The sequence below is a fragment of the Vanessa tameamea genome, chromosome 24, assembly GCF_037043105.1.
Source record: "Vanessa tameamea isolate UH-Manoa-2023 chromosome 24, ilVanTame1 primary haplotype, whole genome shotgun sequence".
Taxonomy (NCBI): domain Eukaryota; kingdom Metazoa; phylum Arthropoda; class Insecta; order Lepidoptera; family Nymphalidae; genus Vanessa; species Vanessa tameamea.
The window spans coordinates 8,756,819-8,784,128 of record NC_087332.1 but is presented as its reverse complement, the minus strand read 5'-3'; the positions used below and the strand labels follow the sequence as shown (position 1 = coordinate 8,784,128).

General features: G+C 33.0%; 1 protein-coding gene across 1 annotated transcript in view; it reads right to left on the bottom strand.

The window, feature by feature from the left end:
* Nucleotides 1-27,310, bottom strand: part of LOC113399580 (ABC transporter G family member 23) — a 98,905-nt gene that overhangs the window by 3,942 nt on the left and 67,653 nt on the right. Inside the window, exons 4-10 of the mRNA XM_026638734.2 lie at nt 25,945-26,063; nt 16,934-17,052; nt 14,692-14,887; nt 6,286-6,487; nt 3,874-3,988; nt 1,279-1,454; nt 863-925 (exon numbers count right to left, since the gene is read on the bottom strand). Coding sequence (XP_026494519.2) covers nt 863-925; nt 1,279-1,454; nt 3,874-3,988; nt 6,286-6,487; nt 14,692-14,887; nt 16,934-17,052; nt 25,945-26,063 — 990 coding nt within the window. The remainder of the gene's footprint in view (nt 1-862; nt 926-1,278; nt 1,455-3,873; nt 3,989-6,285; nt 6,488-14,691; nt 14,888-16,933; nt 17,053-25,944; nt 26,064-27,310) is intronic.

The window sequence follows — 27,310 nt, the reverse complement described above, 5'->3', positions numbered from 1 at the left end:
TCCAAAGTAGTTCCTTATAACTGGTTTAATATTCATACAATAATAGTCCTTACGGCGATCAAAATAGAATGTTTAGTCAGTTACACGTGATCGAAACCGGTTCGCGCAGCAGTACCAACAAAATAGTTTTTCAATTTAGTTTATTCTTCTACAACCAAATTTGTATTGTATTTCTTTAGGAATAAGATTCATTGTAGCATATTCGTTACTTCAAATCCAAAGTAGTTTCTTATAACTGGTTTAATATTCATACAATAGTAGTCCTTACGATCAAAATAGAGTGTTTAGTCAGTTACACGTGATCGAAAACATTTCGCGAAGCAGTACCAAAACGTCGGCCGCCGGTGCCGAGTGTTGTCTCGTTCGTTTTAAAGCTATATGTCCTATAATCAAGAAACAGTTCGTACGTTCTTTATAAAATAACTAGTTCTTAAAACCGTTTCTGAAAAAAACTCCCAGCACTACAGAATTCAGGTATATTCTCTAATTAGGAAAATATTAAATTCAGACCAGTGACTACACTAATTTAATCCTTAATTGTATATCAGATATATTATTATTTAGCAAGAACTTTGAATCATAGTTACTCCAATTAAATTCAGATTAATTTGATTCAAAGTTCAATAACTTTATTATGAGAACATTTAATATACAACTTCGTAAAGAAAAATAAGAGTCCCGCAAGGTAACATATTTGATCCGTTTTTATTCTATATATATACTAGTGATTTCACAAATTTAAACAATATTGTTTTCTATCTTGTATAATATACATAAATCGATTACAATAATGTTTATATTTCCTTAGCTTAATTAATTAATGAAGTTGCTAAAGCTTTATTTTACTTTATTTAAAACTTACGTTGAAACAGTTACCGCAGTCTTCAATTTCAGATTTCACAGCTTCTGTCATTTTACCGGGCAGCTGAAAACAATTATAAATATGATATCATTAAATAAGTATTAACACACAATCATCCAACAAGAACCGAGATGGCAAAATGGTTAACCGATGTTTGCGGATTTACACCCAGGCAAGCACCATTGAATTTTCATGTGCTTAATTTGAGTTTATAATACATCTCGTGATAGAGATGACTAAGGAAACCTGCATGTGTCTAATTTCAACGAAATTTTGCCACATGTGAATCCAGCAACCCAACATTGGAGCAGCGTGGTGGAATATGCTCCTAATCTTCTCAAAGGGAGAGGAGGCTTTAGTCCAGCAGTGGAAAATTATAGACTGTCAATTTTGTATTTAATCGTATGTGTACTCACATCTCCGTTAGAGCCAGCAGCATGGTCCACGATCAACACCTCTTTACTCTGGTGGAAGTTCAATCCAACTACTTGGTTATCTTCTGCCGCGTAAGGTGCTTCTTCTCGTTTGGACATCTTGTTCAGCCCCAGGGCTCCTCCGGTTACGTTTAGTTCTACCACTTGGTTAGCTTGACCTGTTAGGAACAACGTAAGAGATAAAATTTTAAATAATATGTTAAGGTTTAATGTTGCTGACATCAAGTTATTTGAATTGCGGTTAGAAATCAAATAGTAAATTTCTTCAAAACTCTTTTAAAATTCAGTGCAACAGTCGTGACTCATTTATTTATATATTATTTAACCCCGATAAATAAAATTCTAATATATATATGTATATGAAGAAATCAAAGAAAAGTGCCCGATGACTTCTGAGCAACGAACTGATTAATTATTATCTATACCTTGATATAAATTCGAAAGTAACTCTGACTGTCTGTTCATGCTTGCTCTTTCTTTTGATTGTTGCTCTTTCACGGCAAAACTAGTGAACCGGATTTTTAAGAAATATTTTATGAATCAATCTTGAACTTCAAGGAAGTACATAAAATCTTTGGCTTATATGTCTAACACCTACCGACTAACCCTTAAAACGCAGGCGAAACCGTAAGTGACAACTAGTGTATAATATTTGAGAAGGGCCACAATAAATTGTAAACTGCAAGTTAATATTTACTTACTTAGTACAAATACAAATACTATATCTTTACGTGTAGAACCTAATGTTGAATATAAACACGCAACTACATAAATACGATTATTATAACTCTGGTATGTTTATTCAAATCAGTAACGATTGAGCACTCACCATAGACATCTTCAAAGATAAAACTTCAACGTTAGGAAAGTAAGGACGTAAAGGATTTTGAAAGAGTTGGTGATGTGTGATGTAAAAGTTAGACTCATGAAACCATCAGAGCAGATAAGACTTTGAGGTAGAGGGAAGGAATATAATAGCATACTTCTGCGGAGTCGTTTAGCGAGTTACTAGAGCTAAGGAAATTAGCACACACCACATTCCATAAAAACCACAAAAGCAATTAAAATTAGTTTGATGAAAAAAAAACATAATTTCCAAGCGAGATACTCCGCATTTAACTTAAGCAGTTATGGAATATTACAATACGAAATATACCTTCCGTGACGTGACGTGTACGAGTTGTTTAAACTCTTAAACTATTACAGCGTGTAATGTAAATTCAACAGTAATAAAACAAGCAAATCGCACCAGTAACATCATTTGCGTGCAAACGTATTTCGAAACAACGCAAGGTTGCTCCGAGCTCTATAATGTATCAGTCGTCCGAGCCTTGGGCTTGTTTCACTGACGAAATCAGATTCGAAAACTATTCGTTTAGATGGCATTTTTATAAGACAATATTTTTAATTATTGACATTATTTGTACGAACTACCTCCAGTTTTGAAACAGTGATCAAAATCAATCTATTTGGCTTTAATCTGAATAGCCATTGGTCGGTGGCGGTTGATGACGCGATAGGCGACCAATAATGTGAAGTATAAATGTGAAGCGTTAGATTCAAACCAAAATAGTTAATCTGACTTTGATCATGGTTTCAAATATTGATTAATAATGCCTATAAGAGAAAAAGACGTACCTAAATTATCTATTAAAAATTATTGTTTATTTAAATTCAATGAGAACCTCAAAATTTCTATTGATTTATTTTTTAAGGGAATTTTAAATAAATATGTTTTTTACTCATTTTACCACAAATATACGGTTATGATTAGAGTTATGTTAGCCAGTGTAATAACATTCGTTATTGCACTGGCTCACTGAATATGCAAGCATAGTAATATAAAGTATTACTGTTGGCGGTAGGATACCTAATGAGTGTATATATATATACACTTGTTAACTTTCAGGAAGGATATATTATATAAAAGTATAGAAATAACATAACTTCGTATTCTAAATGTTAGAAATGAGTAACTACTGAGTTTCTTGCTGGCTTTCTACGGGTAAAGTCCACTTTCCGAACCGGTGGCTTTACTTTATATTCTGTAAAATGACGATTCAAAAATCCTCATAAAAGCCTACTCGAATAAAGTATATTCTGATTTTGGTTTGTGATGACACAGAGAACCTTACCACTGGTATATCTTAACCAAAGAGTAATATTATAAGTAGGTCTATTATTACGTCAAAATATTTACATAATTCATTACCTAAAATTTAGAATCCATTCCACATTAATTATCAATTCACAATGAGGATTTAAAATTCGCATATAATATACTAATTTTAAATCGTAAGCAAAAACTATTTGAATAAGTTATTTTGTCGTAACGTAACGTAGCATACAATTTACAAGGTTGTTGGTAGTCTTTTTATTAGCGTTTAATTTGTGATGGACATAATATTAAAAAAAAAAAATAAGGAAGTTAAAATCTCAGCTAGAAAAAACTGGTTTCAGGGCATAGTTTGTTCAGACTAGCCGTGGTTTTATTTTGTAAAAGTGTATACAGTAAAGTAAATATAATTATATTAATATTATCAAAATATAAAGTCACTTATAAAACTGTGAACTTACCTTGTCTTCTTGAAAGTTTTAAGAAGACGTCTTCTAATGAGATGCAGCTGTACATGGTAAGTAGAGCCTGAGGTGACTCTTCCGCTAAGAGGCGACCGCTGCGCATAAGGCCGATCTGTAACATATTAATAAATACAATTATCGACTTGACACTTTAAGTTAGGTCAGAGAACTGCCGATGTTGCTAATATTAGATTTTTGTAAATATAATAAGAATCGCGTAATTATAACTTTTATGTGGATATCGTTTTTAATTTGTAAATAAACGATCACTAGGCAACTTTGCAGGACATTTGCGCAGACGCAAGTCCACTCTATATTCTCGGCAAGCAGACACGTTCGGAAATCGATCAGGTGCCAATAAAAATGCAAGTTGCAGTTCTGAGTTTAGACGACGAGAGAGAAAGCGGATATGTGTTTACATTCACGTGCCTCGAAAAGTACCTAAAACTGTAGGTTTTGATCTGAACTCTAATTTACCATCCAATTTAAAATTCAAGAGAGAATGTTAACACGACAACCGGAAGGATGTCATGATCATATTAATATTATTTAAATTACAGTACCAAAGTATAAAACAATATCTAGAACTGTTAAATTCAAAACGACCCCCAACGGAATAAAGTTAATATTCGTCTATCATGTTATTTTTCTTTAAGCGCATTCATCAGGCGAAAACATAATCGTCTCAAACTTAGTACAATAAATAGAAACAAATTTTTAAGATTCACAACATACCACACACTGAGAGCAGCATTTGTGACGTCATAACACAAAAATACCAGTATAATATTTCATTCAAGATATAAGATTATGTAAACGATTTATAGGAAAGAATAATACATACATATTAATTTAACTAAACTGATATTAAAAACAAGATTTTTATGACTCAAAGTCCGTGAAAACTCGTATGTACGAACGTGACTTCTATGAGTTTTGGACTGTTTTCGTTGAATAGGATATGGAGTAGGGCTGTCAGATATAAACTGCTCCGTAATTCGCTAAAAATTTTATAAAAAAAACCGCAATATATTCGCATTGAGGCCGAATTTATTTTGTACATAGCCGTGTTATAAACATTTACATCAGAAGGAATGAAGTAACCGACCACAGAGTATACTTGTAATTATTATTATTTAAAATAAAATTGAAAATTAAACACGCAAAATTATATCAAAGCAAATTACATAATTAGCTACATAGCACAGGTATTCGCATAGGTAGTATAATATTCATATAACATACCGATAGCTATCCGTCCCGGCTTCGTAATGTATATGTTAGATATCCTTAATTCGGTGAAAACTGCATGAAAATCCGTTCGGTACTTACTGAGTTCATCGCATTCAAACATACGTGGATGTTGTTTTTTTTTATAAAATTAAACTACATTTACAATTTTTTTTAATATACATATTTTATAATGAAATAATTAGACAGCCCTAAATATCAATTAAATATCTGTGTTGTTTAGAAATTAGAATTATAAATAATTTGTATATGTCCATGATATCCATCGTATGAACTTTGAATAACCTTGAATCAGTTTTATGTTTATGGGAATTGTAAAATTATCGCTTAAAAACTCTACAATCAATCCAAAGCGAACATTATATAAATAAAACTACAATTGTGAGTCATATATACTCACACAGTAATAAACTCATGGTATCAGGCGTGAGATTTTTAGTAAGTAGTAGTAGTTAGTGTATGGTAGTCTACTACAACTTAAGTATAGTCGGATTTACTTGGTATATAATTTTATACAATTAATAACTTGTATCAATTTTTAGATAACGCTTTTAATTTACGCTACGATTTCTGCCAGATAAATCAGTTATAAGCCGCGTAAAAGAATTTCATTCCAATAAACGGTTAAGTTCCCATTTATTGGTTTTTTGTCAGATATAATTCACACAATATATTTATAAATTATAACCTATGTTATTCTGATGTATAGGGTAAGTATACGTATGTAGAGTTTTATTTAATTCCATTCAGTAGTTTAGTATGAAAGAGTAACATACATACATACATACATACTTTCGCGTTTATTATAAAAGTAATTTATTATATGTTCAACTATATCCACGGGCTCAAAGTTGTTTTCAGTTTTAGTTAAGTACGGCAGTTTAGAATATTTCTTATTTACTAAACATCAGCAGACCATCGTTGGAGTTGGAGCTCGTCGTCCTTGTTGAAAGACGTGGCCCACACTGACTACTTTTTTATGTTATATCTTAATATAAATATAGATATATAATATTTTAATATGTCTATAGTATAGGTTATATACACTTTAATTATTACTATTGTCCTTTTTTACTTTTTACTTACACACAGTTCTTAACAGACATAGATTTTAATTTATTATATTAGATAGGATTACGGGTGAATCGAATATCTTACACAATGGGCTTGTCTGGCTTCTTCGATGTAATGTGTTGTGATAATGACAGTCTTGTCTCCGGAGCTTGTGATTCGGACGAGGTGGGTCCAGATCGACTGTCTGAGGAGCGGGTCCACGCCCACGGTGGGTTCGTCAAGAATGAGCAGTTCCGGGTCGTGCATCAGCGCCACTGCGAATGAGACTCGACGTTGTTGGCCGCCACTGTTCGAAATTTGAAAATATTTATACACGTTACGGAAATTCTATAATTAAATACTAAAGTTTGCAACGAATTAAATATTAAAAGTATTTGAAACGGGATATTTATCATCGTTTATACTGACATCTCAGTCTCGTGAACAAGACATTCGTAGATAATGTCGAAATATCGAGCTCCACCAAATAAAAATAAAAAAACATGGGAAATATACCGTTTCAAATGCTTTTAGGAATTAAATAATAGCTTCCGCCCGTATACATCGTATCAGTTGTTTGTATATTGATATCCTGACCGATTTCAGCGGCTAATCTCAAGATACCAGCTAACGCAAGACGTAGTACAGTGCACAAATGTGTACGCCAACCTGTGTGTGCACCTGTGTGTACTCTCTACTCCCTACTCTGAGGATCCGATGGGACAATATAAGACCGAAAAGAGTTGAGGCGCAGGACCAAGTGCTTAACATGATTTCTGAGGCACGGGTTACAGACTTCCACACTCCTGGCAGTTTTTAGTGGCCCGATATGGGATTCGGACCTAGGACCTCTTGATCTACGGCCTTATATCTAGCCACTAGAACAACAAGGCAGTCATGCCAAATAATGCATAATACCAGAGCCATAAGCTATAAGCTTTTGACATTTTATATGTAAATCGAAGGTTTTTATTTCTATAGGCCAGTCAATAAAGCCCGTGAATCTCAAGTAATTAGTATCTTGTGTGTATGTAGTGGTTTGGGGCGTTAAAATAATAACAAATTAAAATTTTCAACCCTCTGGGGTGAACGCTAGGGGGTTGAGAGGGTGAAAAGCGTTTTTGCTTATAACTTTGTGAAAAAAATTGTTAGATGGTTGAAAATTCGACAGAAGGTGTAAATAATTATAACTTACCTTGTATTAAAATTTCAACCCTTTTTGTTCAGTGCAAAAGTAGTTATTAACAAAAAAGAATGTTTTTTGAACAGTGGTAAAAACTTGTTTAGACGGGTTGAAATGTTTATAGAAAGTTGTTAATGAGTCATCATAATGATACTAATTACTTGAGCTTCACGGGCTTCATTCACTGGCCTACTACTCCTTCGACTGGAATAGGCTTATACAGAGGCATTTTAATAGTGTTGCAGATGTCCATGGGCGGTGGTAGTCACTTTCCATCAGGTGAGCCTCCTGCTCGTTTGCCACCTATAATTTAAATATATATATATATATATATATATTGATAATTTTGATATTTGTTTAATATATATAGCCTTTTGGGCCACGATATTTTCTTATCATTGTTATTTTATTATTTTGGTTTCTATAAGATCCCACTCTTATTAATAATTTTGTCAAAAATAAAGGATGTCCTCAAAAGAAGATTATGTTAATGATAAAAAATCACAGACTTAGTATTTGCTGATTTCTAGACAGGATATATGTATATAAATTTAATTCAACTCTACTGACATACTTTGTAATTTAATAAAGAGTAACTACTGAGTTTCTTGTCGATTCTCGGTAGAATCTACCTTCCGAATCAGTAGTAGTTTTTCATTTAATTCAATATTGTAATATGACAATTCAAAAGAACGTTTATGAGCGTACTTGAAAAATAGAATATTTTGATTTTTATTTTATACTAGCTGTGCCCGCGAGTTCGTGCGCGTTGTTTGAATTTAAGTTATTTGGATATTGTAGCGTGATTTTATTTTTATTCTATATATAATTCTAAAATAAAAGTAGCCTAAGTTACTTCTTATTACATCCGCTATCTGCCAGTGAAAGTCTCGTCGAAATCGGTTCAGCCGTTCTAGAGATTAGCCGGAACAAACACAAAGACAGACAGACAAAAATTGTAAAAAAAATATGTTGGTATATGTACCGTGTATACATACATATGCATTTAGTAAAAATGGGTTATTTTAATATTACAAACAGACACTCCAATTTTATTATATGTATAAATTATATGTACGAAGCTGCCTTCAATGACTATGTATAACATATAATCTCAATGTCCGTTTGTTAGATTTTTAGTGAGAGCATTGTTATATAAGAACGCGAGAGTAATATATAATTTAGTACATAACATAATGTAATTAGAGCTTAACTTTTTGCAACATATAGCTAATGAGGAAGATATATATAAACCCGGGACGCGCGGTCACGCAGGCAAAGCATTCAGTTTGTGAGGATATCGTCCTAAATCTGATATCGTTATATTTTAAAGTTTAGTTATTTCTCGTGTTCATACAATGATTATCAATGACTCTATCAAAGTGATCGATTTTTATGTGAATATAACATAACATAAGCAGCCTGTAAATTTCCCACTGCTGGGCTAAGGCCTCCTCTCCCTCTGAGGGGAAGGTTTGGAGCAAATTCCACTACGCTGCTCCAATGCGGGTTGGTGGAATACACATGTGGCAGAATTTCGTTGAAATTAGACACATGCAGGTTTCCTCACGATGTTTTCCTTCACCGCCGAGTACGAGATGAATGATAAACACAAATTAAGCACATGAAAATTCTGTGGTGCTTGCCTGGGCTTGAACCCGAAATCATCGGTTAAGATGCATGCATTCTAACCACTGGGCCATCTCGGCTCTGTGAAACAACATATAACATTGTCGTAAAAATAATTGTAACGCAACTGTTAATATTCCTACTAAGAAGTCTCATTATAATTGTTAAATTATCATTGTTTAACATCTCGTCTAATTACCTACCTCGATTTTTGACATGAAGGTTTTATTTAATTTTCGCCCAGAGAATTGCAATCCGTAATCCGATTGTAGAAGTACTACTATTTGACGTTTATTTTTTATTTATTAAAGCACCCGTCTTTTTTACATGCGCGTAATATATCATGGCCTTACTTCAGGTCGGCGAAATTCGATTGCAAAAATCTTTAAAATTATACAATAAAATAAAGACCGTTAATGTGTAACTAACTACCTACTCTTTCGTATTTACCTACAGATTGAAATAGCGTTTAAAATCGTCTGAAAAATTTATTATTTAAACTTTTATTACTAGATTAACATAAATGATTCCGTCAAGTCCCAATCGTATCATCTACTGGCTAGTGTATAAGGCTGCAGATCCCGAGGTCGAGGATTCAATTTAATATTTATGCCTTTACGCAACCGAATCCGCAGGCGACAACTAATGTCAATTGTTAACGAAAGTTGCCAGTATTTCGCTGGAATTTAATACACGTAAATAAATTTAAATATCGAATATCAGATTAACTTTGTACGATTTCCGTTTGTTTAGCCGCATTTGAGGCGGTGTGTTGATTTGTCAAAGGTTTAGTCACACTTGAGACGATTGTTAGCTCGTTACCAACAAAACGGTGACCACTGAGACCGTTACAATAGTCAAAGGAGTTAAAGTAAATAGTAGTTTCGTCACGGCTCGCACGGTAGAACATCGAATTTGTCACATCCATTGTGATCCAATAACAGTAATGAGCGTTCATTAGTATATTTGTACACGGTATAATTTCAGCTCGTTAGTTTTATTGTCCGCCTATTAGTTGACTATGAGCAAAAGTTACGTTTTGTTTTTTTTAATAATCATTGATATGACTCCACTACACGGGCCCGCAAGGTCCTCTTCACGCCCCGTTCGAAGAGGAGAGAAACACGTGTGCTGATAGAGAATGCCATTTTTTAGCGGTACGCCAAAGGTTGAAATTTATTAAAAATAAATAAACTTGAATCGATTATGGATTACTTAAACAAACATTTATAGACTTGTCATTAAATTAATAACATAAATGTTATAATTAATTAAAAAATCGACAAACGCTGACGTCATATCATTTCATCATATGTATAATTAAATATTATTCAACAAGTCTAGCTCTAGTTTCTTGTGTACTGCGGATACAGAATGAATTTACTCGATGGTAGGGCTTTGTGCAAGGTATTTACCACCCACTCATCAGATATTCTACCGCCAAACAGCAGTACTCAGTATTGTTGTGTTCCGGTTTGAAGGGTGAGTGAGCCAGTGTAACTACATGCACAAGGGACGTAACATTTTAGTTCCCAACGTTGGTGGCGCATTGGTGATGTAAGGAATGGTTAATATTTCTTACAACGCCATTGTCTATGGGCGGTGGTGACCACTTACCATCAGGCGGCCCATTTGCACGTTCCTACTGATATAATAAAAAAAAAATGAAATTCATCTCGATGGAATATATTTGATCTTATATACGAAAATTGATGTTGGAATTGTTCTCTACACGTCTAAGATAATAATCAAAGTATACTCAAGTAGGCTCATGTAATTATTATTAAATTATTTTATAAGATTACAAATTAAATTTAAAGCAACTGGTTCGGAATGGAGATCCTACCTAATCGAGTCAATATAAATAGCATAATCAGCCTGTAAATTTCCCACTGCTGGGCTAAGGCCTCCTCTCCCGTTGAGGAGAAGGTATGGAGCATATTCCACCACGCTGCTCCAATGCGGGTTGGTGGAATACACATGTGGCAGAATTTCGTTGAAATTAGACACATGCAGGTTTCCTCACGATGTTTTCCTTCACCGCCGAGCACGAGATGAATTATAAACACAAATTAAGCACATGAAAATTCAGTGGTGCCTGCCTGGGTTTGAACCCGAAATCATCGGTTAAGATGCACGCGTTCTAACCACTGGGCCATCTCGGGTTCGGCTCGAGTCAATATAGCACGTCGTAATTTTAATGCGTAAGGTCGACGAAAACGAGTTTAATTAGAAAAAAATCTAAATTCCATTCTCAAAGTAAATATATTCCTCTAACTTAAGATAAGGGAAAAAAATACCATCAATAATATTAAACATTTAATTATTCGACTGGCATTGAACGCGCCGGTGTTGGTGAACCCGTTTATATACATGTAAAACCGCTCACTGTTACAATCATTTCCTCAGTTCAACTTTAAAACATGTAATTTTTACTTTATTTTGCGTTTAAGTTCTTCATATTTCAGTATTAACCGACAAAATGGGAAAGGTTTCATCTCACTGTATATGAGTGCGCACTACACAATCAATTTTTTTATTTGTTAAATAAATTCATCGTGAAAGAGTATTATAAACATTTCTTATTCAAAACTTTACGTCGAAACGATATCCGGAGCCGAATCAAATACAACATACAAACACTTTCTACTGTATAAAATCATATAAATATAATATAACAATAGTGTCATTATTCGTATTGAGAATTTGAATCTTAACAGATATAACCCAAATGTGATACGTTACGATTCGTATCTATACGCTTTCGTCGCCTACTTCGCCCGCGTGTTAAGTGATCGTAGGTGTAAGGTATAAGAAAACCTGTCCTTCCTTAGGACTCAAGTTTTTATACGAAATTCATCAAATTCGGCTCAATGGTTTCCCCGTAAAAGCATAATAGACAGACAGACAGAGTTATTTTCGCATTTATAATATTGGTATAGATTGGGAATTATAATGTTATAATAAAATTTTTAATAAAAAATACACACATGTCTTGTGAAAATTTAAATCTCAACAACATTTTTGCTTAAAATTAAAATAAATTAAAGAAAAAGTTAAACAAGTTTAGGCCCTATGACAAATATTTTTTGTCGTTGTAATGATTAAATTAAATCTGTTTTGAATTACATTCCAACATTTCGATACATAAAAAAATCATGTATCCGTGATTTCATATACATAGATACATAAGAATCATGTAACACTAACAGTATTTAAAACGGGATATTTACCATGTTTTTTATTGTATTTTTATATAGTGAACAAGACATTCGTAGATAATGTCCAAATAAAAATAAAAAACATGGTAAATATCCCGTTTTAAATACTGTCAGTAATAAAAATAACCATGTTAATTTAAAATCATGTAACAGTCGTAAAAATAGACAACTCTCTGGCTTTACTTATAATCTAACCTTTGAATAAAGTATATTGTCATTGAATATATATATATATATATATATATATATGTCGGAGGAAGCTATCAGTCGGGTTGATTGATGTTTGCATGTATAACACACAATATTATTTGTTTACATTTTAAAATTCTTGAGTTAATTATATTTGATTTGTTACATTGTTTTAAGAAGTTATAAACCATACTAATTTTATAAAAGTTATGAATATTTTATTTGTTGTAACGACCAATCAGAAGCATTTACCTCGAGCGGAGTCGAGGCGCCATCGGGTTGACAGAGGTTGAGATTGTTTGGACGGACACATTTTGTTTGATTAGAAAAAGGGACAGATCGAGTTGGATCTTGAAAAGTGTTAAAGACTGTCTATAAGGTCAGATCGGGTCCCTGAACCCGCTGCTCGGTGTTGTCACTAGTAAAAGTGTTAACTTGTTGATTTTATTTTAATTAAAATACTTTGAAAACGTGATAGTTGTGTTTTGTGCTTGTTCTTTGCCATAATGATGCCCACTAAGCCCGTAACCATTGACGACGATGTCAACAAAAACGATGTTTCTCCGACATATATATATTATTCACCTGGGGGTAGGATTCTATACAAGCCCTATATCTATAATATACTATTGTGTTCCGGTTTGAAGGGTGAATGTCCCTTGTGCCAGTGTTACAGGTACAAGGGACATACCATCTTAGTTCCCTAGGGGATGTATGGAATTATTAATATTTCCTACAGCGCCATTGTCTATGAACGGTGGTGACCAGTTACCACCAGATGGCCCATTTGCCCGTCCGCCTACTATTGTCATAAAAAAAATTAAATGTATTAAAAACTTTTAACTTTTCATATGTCAATATTAACTATTCAATGTTGCATTCCGGAATAAAAACAAACGTTTCTTTACGATAGATGAGACCGTCTGAATAACAATTTAGTTTATTGTTATATCGATTAAAAATCGATAAACTCGACATACTTTCATTATTTATAAATTAAAATTACTATACTTTAAGCATCTGGAGTATTTTAAAAATAAAATTTAATCACCTTAATTTAAGACAATTTTAAATATAAATATCCCAGCTATAGTATATTACTGAATAGAAAAATCGATTTTTGAATCAAGTAGCGAATATTAGCGATTAATATTTATGCATCTGTCAAACCTCTGTACTTAATAAGCGTGAAGTTGAAATACTGCATTTAAAAATATTAAACGGCAATAAATATTATACAGTATTCATTCCATAAATCATTTTAAAAACAGGAAAATATCATCTTAAGTGTTGTATGTCCATGAATACAAAGTTATGTATAATAGCTTAAGTAAATTGTCAGCTATGTACTTCCTTACACGTTTATATATATTTATTTTTAAGTAAAAATATTTTACATAAAAATTAACAAGCGTTTTGTTAAATTTAAAGGAAGTAAGAGTTTAAATTGAGGAAATTTTAATATCCTTCGCATTAATGTTGTCTATACATTCTTAAATACAAAGCTATGTAGCTGTGAAATTCGTACAATAAAACTCACAGTTTTATTAAGTAACCAGTGACCCGCTCGGGTTCGCACTTAGAATTTGTTAATAAAGAAAATTTTCTTTACTGATATTAAAAATGCGAAAGTAACTCTAGTCTGGCTTTTTCAAAACCAAACCACTAAAGTGAATTTGTTAAGTAATTCCACCACGCTGCTCCAATGCGTGTTATAATACACATGTGGCAGAATTGCGTTGAAATTAGACGCATGTAGATTTCCTCACGATGTTTTCCTTCACCGCTGCGCACGAGATGAATTATAAAAACAAATTAAGTAGATGAAAATTAAGTGGTGCTTGCCTGGGTTTGAACAGGAAATCATCGGTTAAGATGCACGCGTTCTAACCACTGGTAGTATATTATAAATATAATTTAAACCTTAAAAGCTGATATTCCTGATTGCTAGACACTCAAGGATAATGTAGCATTCTGCCAGTAAATAAATAGAATTGGATTATTGATCTTTTAGACGTTATAATTTTACTATGGATTAGCGAATAACTAGACAGCGCGATTCAGGAATGTGTCATTATTAATCATCACCATCTATCGCTAAAAAATTGTTGCATACGCAAATTATACACTCCTTTTGGTGGCTTAGTTTGCGTCGATAGAGCACAGATTCTTCACTTTAGAATATATTCTTTATTCATTAAAAAAATATATTTTAAAATGATAAAAATGTTGAGTTTTTAAAACAGTTGAATTTATTTCGTGAATAATTTTAGTTAAAATTTTACTAACCTCAAATTTTTAACCATTCTGTTCTCGCTGGGTAAATCCAAGAAGTCCAGTAGGAAGCGTAGTCTGTCCAAAATTTCCTTGGTCTCCATACCGAAGATCCATCCGAAGTACATCATGGTCTCCTTGATGGTAAACTCGCCGTACAGAGCAATCTCTTGAGGCATGTAGCCTACACGTTTACCGGGTACACCGGAACCTGCCAAGAATTAATTAAAAACGTAACTTCAAAATATAAATACTCCTTTGAATTTGTGCGCAAATATCTTTGTTCTCCCTACTCTATATAAAAAGAGTTCAAGTGAAGTATTAATGAATTTACGTGTCAATTTCAAGATTTGGAGCTACTAATTAAACACAATAAGATATTGCGCCAACCCAGGAATTGAACCCAGGATCTCAGGACCTGTGGCCTCATAAGTATATTCAAATTGCGTGTCATAGTCATATCATAAATTAAACTTGTCGTACATTTTTTTATTACAAATATATATTTCGACCTCACGCGCTAGTATTAACTTAAAGAGTGAAAATGTTAGTTCAGGTTTGGTTTAGTGAGTCATAGACTTATAAATTCTTAGAGGCGATATGTTAAAATCTTCCCAAGGTTCCAACATCCGGCATTAGGCCGTCCGTTAGCAAATAATTTAGTTAACAATATTATTACAAGAATAACATTAAACAAAGTTTTGGTTCTTGAACAATGTTGATACGAAGATTTATATAATGCACGACATATTTTTTTAAATTATGACTATGATAAGTCAATAATCTGATTGTCCCTTGATGATGATGAAGACAAGTTGCCTTTACAAATCATTGAAAGTTATAAAATATTAACTATTCCTTATACTGTGAATATACCGCCAAACATTGAACCATTACGATTAAATAATAAAAATAAATATTAGACAACATCACATACATTACTGTGATCCCAATGTAAGTAGCTAAAGCACTTGTGTTATGGGAAATCAGAACGACGGTACCACAAACACCCAGACCCAAGACAACATAGAAAACTAATGAACTTTTTCTACATCGACACCGCCGGGAATCGAACTCGGGACGGAGTGGCGTACCCACGAAAACCGGTGTACACACTACTCGACCACGGAGGTCGTCGCACGTCAGATTATGTGGAACTTGTACTTAAACTTACTTACTCTTCCAACTGATATCCTTCAATACGTATTTATAAGTGGATAGTATCTACCCAAACAATCTTGGCTATATACCACCAGTACAAGCTGTGTCGGGTAACACAGAGCATATTAAACGTATTCAGACCGTAAAAATGATATATATGACATAATTAATTGAGCTCATATTTCTCCAGGAACATATAAAGGCTATGCGATATGTATACGCGAGTATGTTACATAATATGGTTTACATTGAATTCTAGGAGTCAATTTGTGAGACCGCTAATATTAAGAATTAAGATATATATTTTTTAGGGTTTTTAAAAATGTATATAATCAGGTATCTGTTGTAAATTAAAGACATTACGTCATTGACAACTAACTTTATTCTTATCTAACCAGCAAAGTATAACCTTAACTACAACAGTATCTTTATGTAATTTTAGGTCCCAAGTGGAAATATTAATGTCACTAGTGAACTTAACGAGTTTATCTAGGCTAGGTGGAGAGACTTGCCTTAACTCTTAATCGGGCACAGGGAACTATTTTCCCACCCCCCAAGCTAGCTAAATTCCCTAATATTTTTAAAATGGCAACTTTTGAGGTTGTATATTTTAAACAAAAATAATCTTAGATAAATACATTTCATTATTTGCAGTTTCAATCATTTATGTATGATTTTATATCCACTGATATCTAATATGACCCAATAATATATTCGTAGCCAAGAAAACCAGATTTTTAGTTCTGCTCGATTAAAGGTTAATGTTTCGCTTAGAAAATAGTAAATAACCGCTTAGTTCTACGGCTATGGAGGGTAGATATAAATCTAATACTTTTTGTAAATATATTTTCTTTTTTTTAATAATTAGTAAACTGGTAGTTGGGCACCAACGTTGAGACATTGGCTCTGTGAGATATATTAACCAACATTGGCTATTTAAGCCAATATACTAATATTGGATACTAGCGAAATCGTGCGCGTTTGAATTTAACAGAAAAGTTATCGTTGTTGTCTTACGTCAACTTAAGTTACTCTGTCTGTCTAAGTCTGGTAAGTAAGTAAGTATTGATAAATGGTATAATCAGAGGAGCCTTACCTTTGGTTCCAGGTTTGCCTCCCAGCACCCATATTTCACCTCCGTTGAGTTTCCGTCTCCCCACTATGCAAGATAATAGAGTAGTTTTACCACATCCTGATGCCCCGAGGAGACCATAACTGTAACAAAATAAATACATATTTTTTTACATTTGGGAACTCAATACACAATTTTTATTGTATTTTACTTAAGCCCTTTCAAACTAATGTAATACTTTTATTTTTCTAAATATATTTATATGTGTGTAGGGTTATCAGATTTTATAAGTGAATAGACGGACCTGTGCGTTTATCCGAAAAACAGGACACACGTGGCGTAAAAAAACGACTCAGTGGCCACGAAGAAAGAAAGGACCGGTCAGAATCTACTGAGATTCTTGTCCGTACAACCTGAGATTATAATTCTTAAATTGCTTCTTACATCTCAATCAATCTAATAATTGTACCGGCAAGAATCGGAATCTACACTGTAGAATTTCCATTCCGAACCAATAGTAGACATATGTATGTACATACAAACATTACTTTTCATTTAAATTAACATTTGGGGTTGGGCAAGCAAATGATGATAAGACCAATAAAATGGAAAAATAAATCTGTCTTTTGGTTTCCTCATTGTAACTAGAATACTGAACTGATAGTGAAATTTGACGTAAAAGCAGTCTTGAAAACATTAATGCAAGAAATAAAAATATATGGTCAATGTTACGGGAAGTACCTAATTGGGTATGACTATTGACGTTATGATGACGTTACTGTAATATTTATTTCATTACAACCGTTTTGAATCATATTTGTAAGTGATACATACACGAATCGTCAGAATATTAAAAAATATGAATCACTTTACATATTCAAGCAGTTTACATGACAGATCAAATAATGTTGTTTAATTAAGAAAATATTAATGATAAATTACATACGAGAATCAGAATTAATTACCGCCTCAATATTTATTTTGCTTTAAAGAATAAATTATCGCGAATTAAACATACTGTGTTACTATATATGTAAATTATAATCGTTTATAATTCCTAATTGCAGCACCACCTACTGGTACTGGGTTCAATTTCTCTCAAACATACAATTAAATTATTTTAAGACATAGACAGTTGCCAATATAAACAAGTAAAGACAGATATTTACATAACATTTTACATTACATTAGCAGCCTGTAAATTTCCCACTGCTGGGCTAAGGCCTCCTCTCCCTTTGAGGAGAAGGTTTGGAGCATATTCCACCACGCTGCTCCAATGCCGGTTGGTGGAATACACATGTGGCAGAATTTCGTTGAAATTAGACACATGCAGGTTTCCTCACGATGTTTTCCTTCATCGCCGAGCATGAGATGAATTACTGTGCCATCTCGGTGACAGATATTTAGTATTGTTAAAATTGCAAGTAAAAAAGAAAATACACGATTTATTTAACAGTAAAATGCAAAAGGTATTCAGCTTTTATTGGGTAGAGTAACAATTACTTAGATTTTTTATCGACGTTTTTTGGTTAGTTGATATTAATCAAACGTCATAGAGTCTCAATTGAGAGCTAACCTCGTTTGCTAGAAATGACTTCATGGATCTATCAGTAAATTATTATAATACACATTGTGACTTATATTAATCACTCAAACTAAAAACAGCTTATTAACTACTTAGTACTTATAAATAAATATATAACTATAAGTAACAGTAAATGGAAGGATTTGTTCTTGAAATTAATTATATATTTTCTAAGTAATATTCTTGGACTTATGACGTTTAATATATTGATCAAGATCGATGACAGATCAAAACATTAAACGGGACCTTCTTACGAGCACTTTTCAATCGTCATTTAATAATAATTTAATTATTTAAATTGAAAGTTACCTACTTATTATAATATAGTATTGATTAATTATGTTATTTATGTTATTTATTTTGTTAACACTTTCAACTTCAGACCGATTGTTTCAACCTGGATTTGAACCCTTGAGTTCTGAAGTAAGTCAATAAATTTAAGTAGATCAGCAGTATATAGCAGTCCAATCCTGTCTTACGTTGCCCCTCAACCAATAGTACGTAAGAGTACAAACTCGGACAACACTAAATTTCCATGTGCTTAATTTATGTCTTTAATTCATCTCGTGCTCAGCGACTTAGGAAAACGTCGTGAGGAAGCCTGCACGTGTCAAATTAATGATATTCTGCCACATGTGTATTCCAAGACGCATTGAAGCAGTTGTAGAATAAGCTTCAAACCTCAAAAGGAGAGGAAGCCTTATCCCAGTAGTGGAACTGTTATCAACTGCTACTTTGCTTTTTAAATAAAACAACACTTATGTTGTCATTAGTTTTTACACGTACAAACTCCTTTGTAAATAAAGTATAAATGGTATAATTCCATACCATAGAGGTCAAAATAATTTATATATTTTAAAAAGTAACCGATATATTTTATAAGTAAGTCATCAGTTGAGAAACGCCTCTTAATAATAAATACATGCAATTAAAAATGAGTGGTCCGTACAAGGCGATGCAACAGGAAAACTGATAGAGAAATTTTCGCAAGGCCGTACACCGTACACTTTATAAACAGTTGTAAATTATTATTAATCGCCTAAATACCTACTTTATAACATATTAAAACTATATGTATAAAATATATCGCATAACAGTTTTATTGTTAACTTATTTCGGAGACATAAGCGTCGATATTTTCGTAATCTATTCATAATAATATTTGTTTCTTTTGTACCGAGATGGTCCAGCGGTTACATCTTAACCGATGATTGCGGGTTCAAACACTGTCAAGAACCGCTGAATTTTCATGTTTATAATTCATCTCGTGCTCGGCGGTGAATTTTTGAGCAAACCTACATGTGTCTAATTTCAACGAAATTCTGCGACATGTGAATCCACCAACCAACATTGGAGCACCGTGGTGGAATGTGCTCCAAACCTTCTCAAAGGGAGAGGAGGCCTTAGCAGCAGTGGGAAATTTACAGACTCATCACTATTATTATTATTATTTACCACTCATCAGATATTCTACCGCCAAATAACAGTACTCTGTATTGTTGTGTTCCGGTTAGAAGGGTGAGTGAGCCAGTGTAATCACAGGCACAAGGGACATAACATCTTAGTTCCCAAGGTTGGTGGCGCATAGGTGATGTAAGGAATGGTTAATATTTCTTACAGCGCCTTTGTTTATGGGCCGTGGTGACCACTTACCATCAGGTGGCCCATATGCTCGTCCGCCAATCAATGCCATAAAAAAAAAATACAGACTCTACATGTACCGGTTGGAAGCTACGCCGCTACGCTACTTCCTTAATGTTACAGGGTTTAGTGTCATCATCCCTCATGGTCATTATTTGAATTACATTAGTAGAGAAGCCATTTTTAATTTACATTTAGTATACACTAAAGTTATCAAGATAAATAGTTATATAATACATTTTATAATGATATAATAATGAGCCCATATAATCTTAAAATAACAAATTATGTAAATAGATCTCAAATATCAAAACGATTTGGACCGTGTACATTGTACTTCAACGTTGCATATCATTAAATCTTGAGACTTGATTTTGAAGCAATGAAATTAGAACTATATACATATAAAGATAAGTTATATATACGGTCGTATATAGTACAGAATGTGAGTTGTTTCAACACCGGCCTCGTGCAACGAACAAACAGACCGTTGCGATCGCATTGCGCATTAGAAGCATTTATAAATTTTAGTATATATTTTTTTTTTTTATAAATATTTCCTTCTTTCATTATTAATATTTTAATACTAAATGAACCGTACCGAAGTTTATTACATTATGATTGACTTAAACTTATAATAATTGTGTGGAAAATTATATAAATATATTTATATAAGTAGGTATATGAGTATTATTTATATTAAAGATTTCAATAACTAGTTTTACGAAATGTAGTACCGTTTTCTAGTTTTATCGTAATTTATATTGTCCGGGCGAAAACTAAACCTCGTGACACCATTGGTAGCAATATACCTATATTATATTCGTATTAAGGACGTGTGTTTCACTAGCAATATTAAATCTATTATAATTATTTGTGTGTTGATAATAATTCATCTCGTGCACGGATATGAACGAAATTATTACGATGAAACCTGCGAAACAAATCACACAGCCCGTCACAACCACATAGGAAATATTTTTCACATTGAAAATAAGCGTTGGGTTCCTGCAACCCAACTTGGAAGCTGAATGGTACACCTTTAGGACACGTTAACTATCATTGTTTTGTTTTGTTGTTTTTTTTTTGTACTTTAAGTAAGTTAGTAGTTATAATTAGTTAATATGTTTTTTTATTTTTGTTGTTTTTATTTTTTTTTAATTTTATAATTGTGTCGTGTCCTAATAACCATTTCTTTCTTTCTTGTGTCTGTTGTTACATTGGTTCAATCACCCATCAAACATACTGAGTACTGCTGTTTAGAGATAGAATATCTGATGAGTAGGTACCCGTGAGTGGATACGGGTGGTACCTACCCAGACGGGCTTGTACAAAGCGCTACCAAGAAAACGCATGAAATTCTGCTTCATGTGAGTCCAACGCAGCGTTTAATACAGCAGTGCGGTGTAAACTTTTCCAGGAAACAAAGCCTATCTGTGGGAAATGTACAGGCTGTTATTTTATGACGTTGTAAGAATTATAAGTTATTGCAAATGAGTGTTTTTCTTGTCTTAAATTAACTAAAGATTATACGACGACCATCCTGTGAAGAAATAAAACTCATAATGAATGTCATTTATGATGTATGTATGAGTGATAATTGCACTGCAAGATTAATTATAATATTATTGGCGTAAAATTCGAACGTGGATAATGTTCATTTATTTGACGTATTCAAAATTGGTAAACGAAGAGAAAGCATTCAATTTCAACATATTCTATGTGACATTACGTTCTTTTATTTTCAAACATCTCAATCGTTGATATGTTTATTTGTTTCGTAAAAGCCAAAGTCTAAATCGCTGTTTACAGAAGTGTTTACTTACTTATCGAGTGTCAAAAACAATTTTGCATCGATTCGGAAATAAATACAGATAATTTCTGTTCCCATTAAGTGACTTCGAAAATATTTAGTTTTCAAAATACTATGTTAAGTATACACAGATATTTACATCCCTCTTAAATTAATATTTAAATATAAGTTATATTTTGTGCAACATGAGAATGTATACATATCCGTGTATGTTATAATCTTGTTTGTACCTTCGTTAAAAACGCTTTTACAAGACAACACACATGTTGCGGGAAAATTAAAGTCATTATTCTAATTGCACAATATAATAATAGATTATAATGTTTCGTATTATAATGTGGAACTTAGTCTGTTCGTTTATTACGGAGTTTATTATTTATGGAAATCCATTATATCATATTCGAATCAGACTTCAGACTAATATTATGTGACTGTATGTATGATTGTTACCTCAAAACGACCAAATCTCTTAAAATATTGTTATTAATTTTCCAGAGATATATAGGTAGCCTGCGACCTGGATAAGGAGACAGGTATTTAAGGCAGATAAATTAAATTTGATGTGACAAATATCTATACTTATAAAATCGTTTGACTATCCATCAACAAGGTACATAGGTTTATTTTATATAACGTATATATATATATATATATAAGTAAATACAATAACAGGGAGAAGTGGGAGGCGTAACTTCGCTATTTTATAAATAGCTAACTTGCCCTTTTAATAAATTTAAATCTCATGTCAAAAACAATATTAAATAAGGAACATTTCTCATTACAAAATTATAATAAGGATAATATGTCGTTGATTTCATATTTGTTGATTTGCAGGAAGGATATATATATATATATATATATATATGTATATATGTATATAATATACTTTACGAATCGATAGCAGTTTTACATTTAATACAAAACTAACATGACGATTCAAAAGTGCTTTTATGAACCCACTTAAGTAAACAATATTTTGATACGAAGAATCTTATATAAACTTTAAATGAATTTTACAAGTAACGGAGTCGGAACGAGTTGCTTGTTTATAAGCGTAGTCGGATCGTTTAAGGCTAGACTGTCCGCACTGGCCTCATATTCAAAGCGTGGCATAAGTTGCAACGTAATATTATATTTACGATGTTACGCAACACTATATCGAATGACTACTGACCGATGCTAATAAAGATGGAGTCGCATTATTAATGAGAATATGTAAAATATATTTTACAGTTATAGTTTATAGTAACCGATATATCATGAAATACGAGCAAAACCGTCGGCAGACATCTGCCATCTATTATATACTATTATATTGTTGGAACGCGCTGCGTCTTCTAGAATTAATTATGTTTTTAGGTAGGTTATATAGATTAACTTTATATAGCTTAAACATTGTTACTATTGTACAAATAATTTTGTATCAATTGAGAGATGACGACCTGAATTATAAGATCAACCTATTTAGACACTAGTCCTCGCAGACCTATGAATCAATTCATATTTTATATATTTATTATAGATTTTAATTAACGGTACGATTTTATGCGAATCACTCAAAATGAGAAATAATTTTTCTACCGCCAAACATCAAAATCAAATTATTTGTTCTAGTAGGGAGACTCTTACCAGCACTTTTGAATCATAATTTTATAAGATTCAGTTAAAAGTTAGTACAAATTCTGTAGAATCGAGAAGAACGCTTAAAAAACAGTACTTAATAATTTCCGACGAATAAACTACGTAAGTAGGTGATAAAGACACATAACATTTTATTATTATTAATCCTGCACTAAAATCAACGAATAATAACTCCTCATTTTTTTATATATATTAATAGCGTAAGCCGATTTTTGTGACATGAAAAATCGTTTATGGCCTCACTTTGCCGTAGCTGTGTAGGAAATTGAAGAGGATTCTTGATTGTAATTAAAAGTTACTGGCCGGTTAGAGAGCAGTATTACGGCTGTATAAGAAAAAGAAAAAAGAAAAACGTAAACGTTAAAAATTTTAATTAATTGTTTTCGACAAATTCCAATATTAGTTTTTTTATCAATTTCATTCATCATTGGCCTACCTACTCATCAAATATGTTATTGCCAAACAGCAATACTTAGTATTATTATGTTCCGATTTAAGCGTGAGTAAGTCAGTATAAGTACACAAGAGACATAACATCTTGGTTTCCAAGGTTCGTGATGCACTGGCGATAGGAAATGGTTAATATATACAGCGGCAATGTCTATGGCCAGTGGTGGTCATACGCCTTCCGCCTACCCATTAAATAAATATATATCAATAGCTTGTATGTTGTAATAGAATCGCGTGTATATAAATGTTTTATTAACCGATACAAATATTTTTTTATCATAAATACTTTTTTTTTTTTTTGTTATCATAAACCAGCCTCAATGGTCTTTGCAATTATCAACATATAATTAATAGCATCACGTGACCTCTCCACACTTACGTTGTTAGAGCACAAACCACAATGCTACTCTGTAACTCATTTCGTATTTCACTCATGGAATATTGGAAACCACCTGCGATACGTTAATTTGATGATAATGTCTTTTAAATTTACAATTATTAGTCTTTAAAAAAAAGGAATACTAGCAATACCCAAAATATTAATTAAGGAATTTTACTTTCCTTTTAAGCTTATCACTGGCGTTAGGAGAGGGGTCATAAAAAAAAAAGTCAATAGCCCCAGATATCATGATTTTTTACATCATGTTTTTAACGATTATGTTATGAGTTTCGAGTTTGATTTACAGAGTAGCTCCACTAATTTCGAATCAAAGATGTATTACGGGGATATTATGGAGCCTTTACCGATTACGATGAAAAAAATGTTTACTTTAATTTTGCTTTGGTATTCGTAGATCATTGTTTTTAAGGCTATCTGTATTTTTCATATCCTAATACCAAATATAAGACTACAAATAAAATCAATTTGTTACTGTGTAAATTTCTCCTTTACAACTTCTGTATATTCTGATATTCGTTAGTGAAACTAACCAAAACAATCGGATATTATAAAATAATTTCCTATCCGTAACCATATTTGAAACCGGTAAAATATTATCTATACCCAGATATAAAATAAAATATCAACAACATCCCTGATTAATTAAGATACAGATTAAAAACGACATAAGAGCAAGAGAATTATGCGGTCAATACGACTATTATATATTGAACTGAGGTAATACAAAAACAGAGTATAAAGAACTGAAACTAAAATATATAATCCTTATATGCTAACATCCCTTTTTCGCTCGATGTTTGCACGTCACTATAATAAGGAACTAAATAATAGTCTCTATGTACATAGACATAAGGTCGCGCAGGTCACAATGGGTCTTAGAACAATGGTTGTCAAAGGTTAATGATCTTTTGTTTAACGAGAAGGTCGAGTGGCTGGCGCGCTGCCACCCTTCCTAGTTGGCGATATTAGTCAGAACTCTAATGCTATGTAGCATATAATTAATTATGTCGTTTTAACTAAAAAAGTTTTTAATTTTTGTTTTGATGATCTGTATTTTCAAATCCAGTCTTAACCCAGTATGCAGGGAGCACAACCCAGCCTTGCCGGTGGTCAAGTCTCGGGCCAAGAGTATGGCACCGCAGAAAGGTTAGCAGCTGTTTAGTTAAACACGGATTTCTCTCTTTCTGTCATTATTGATTTGACATTAGAAAGAATGAGACACAGTATTGTCATAGTTATCACTTTCGAAACAACATTTAAAGATTTTAAGTGTATTTATATACTTATATTTTAAATGCCAAATGAACTCTGCCTGTTTCTATGTCTATCTGTTACGCTTTCACAGCTTAACAACATCAAATGTGATGAAATTTAATATAAATAAAGCTGCAACCCCAAGGAAAGACAAACGTATACGTAAAAAGTATTTTATACCTACAACCCCTAACACGCCTGTGATTCCGCGGGCGAGAACTGCTATTACATAACAATAGAAGGCAACTTACATGGTTCCCTTTGCGACGGACATGTTGAGGTTGCTAAGAACATGGTTGGGTCTCTTGTTCGACCCGTAGTGTTTGAACGCGTGCCGCACGCACACCGCCTGCTGTCGCTTTTGCCACATCTGAAACAAATAAATTAGGTATTAGTACATCTCGAAGCATCCGAGAAGCTATCTTGGTATGGGCATGTTATGCGGAGGAATGAGGATCATGTTGTGAGAAAGGTTTTGAGAATGGATGTGGATGGATATAGAGGTAGGGGACGACCCAAGAAACGATGGATGGATTGTGTGAAAGACAATATGGTTAGAAAGAATGTTACTAGTGAGATGACGTCCGACAGAGAAGTATGGAAGAAGAAAACATGCTGCGCCGACTCCAAGCAAAATTGGGATATGGGAAGGAGGATGATGATGAGTACATCTCATTAATAGTAATCAATAGCATCATTGTAGAAGTAAATACGTTGGTAAGGCGTTGTGCAAGATCATCTATATATAACCACTCATCACATATACGAAGGATAAACAGCAATCTTAAGTATTATTGTGGTCCGACTTTAAGGGTAAGTGAGTCAGTGTACCTACATCCACAAGGAATATATCACCTTATATAAATTTCAATGTATTTAGCCGAAATAACTTTGTATATCAAATGTTCGAAGGGAGTAACTACTAAGTTTCTTGTCGGTTCTTCTCGGTAGTATCTGCTTTCCGAACCGGTGGTAGCTTTACATATTTTACAATTCTGTAAAATGCCTACTTGTATAGTGTATTTTGATTTTGATTTGATTAACACCCAAGGTTGGAGGAGCATTGAAAATTAAAGAGATGAATGATTGTTTCTAAGTGCCTAAATAAGTCTATGGGCAAATGTACTGTACACGACATGGACCCTTTGCCAATGAACCCAACCTTTTATTGACACAAAAATAAAGATAAAGATTGAATTTTTAGAATATCTTTCTAGCTTAGAAAGTCGAAAGTGGAAACGCTGAAGGCAATTCCACGAAACGAGCTCCGAAAAGAAATTGCCTCTGTGCGTACATTAGACAATGCGCGTGACCTTCGTTAACCGAATAATTTCATAGGATCGTCTTCGCTTATCTTTAGTCATGCGCGTCGACCAATCAGGTGCGAGTATTTTGTTCCGTAGGTATATCACTCGTGGCATGGACGTGTCACGTCGCCACCATTCCACGCGGTCAAGATTATAAAAGTCAAAATAGAGACTTAAATCTGTGTTACGCAGTTGGCTTTGAGAAAGGTCGCCCTTACCGAAATCGGTCAGCAGGATAAATATTTAATAAACTATAAGCATCCAAAGAGCTATTGATTAAAACACCGTCTTCCTAGACGCTATTTAAGTT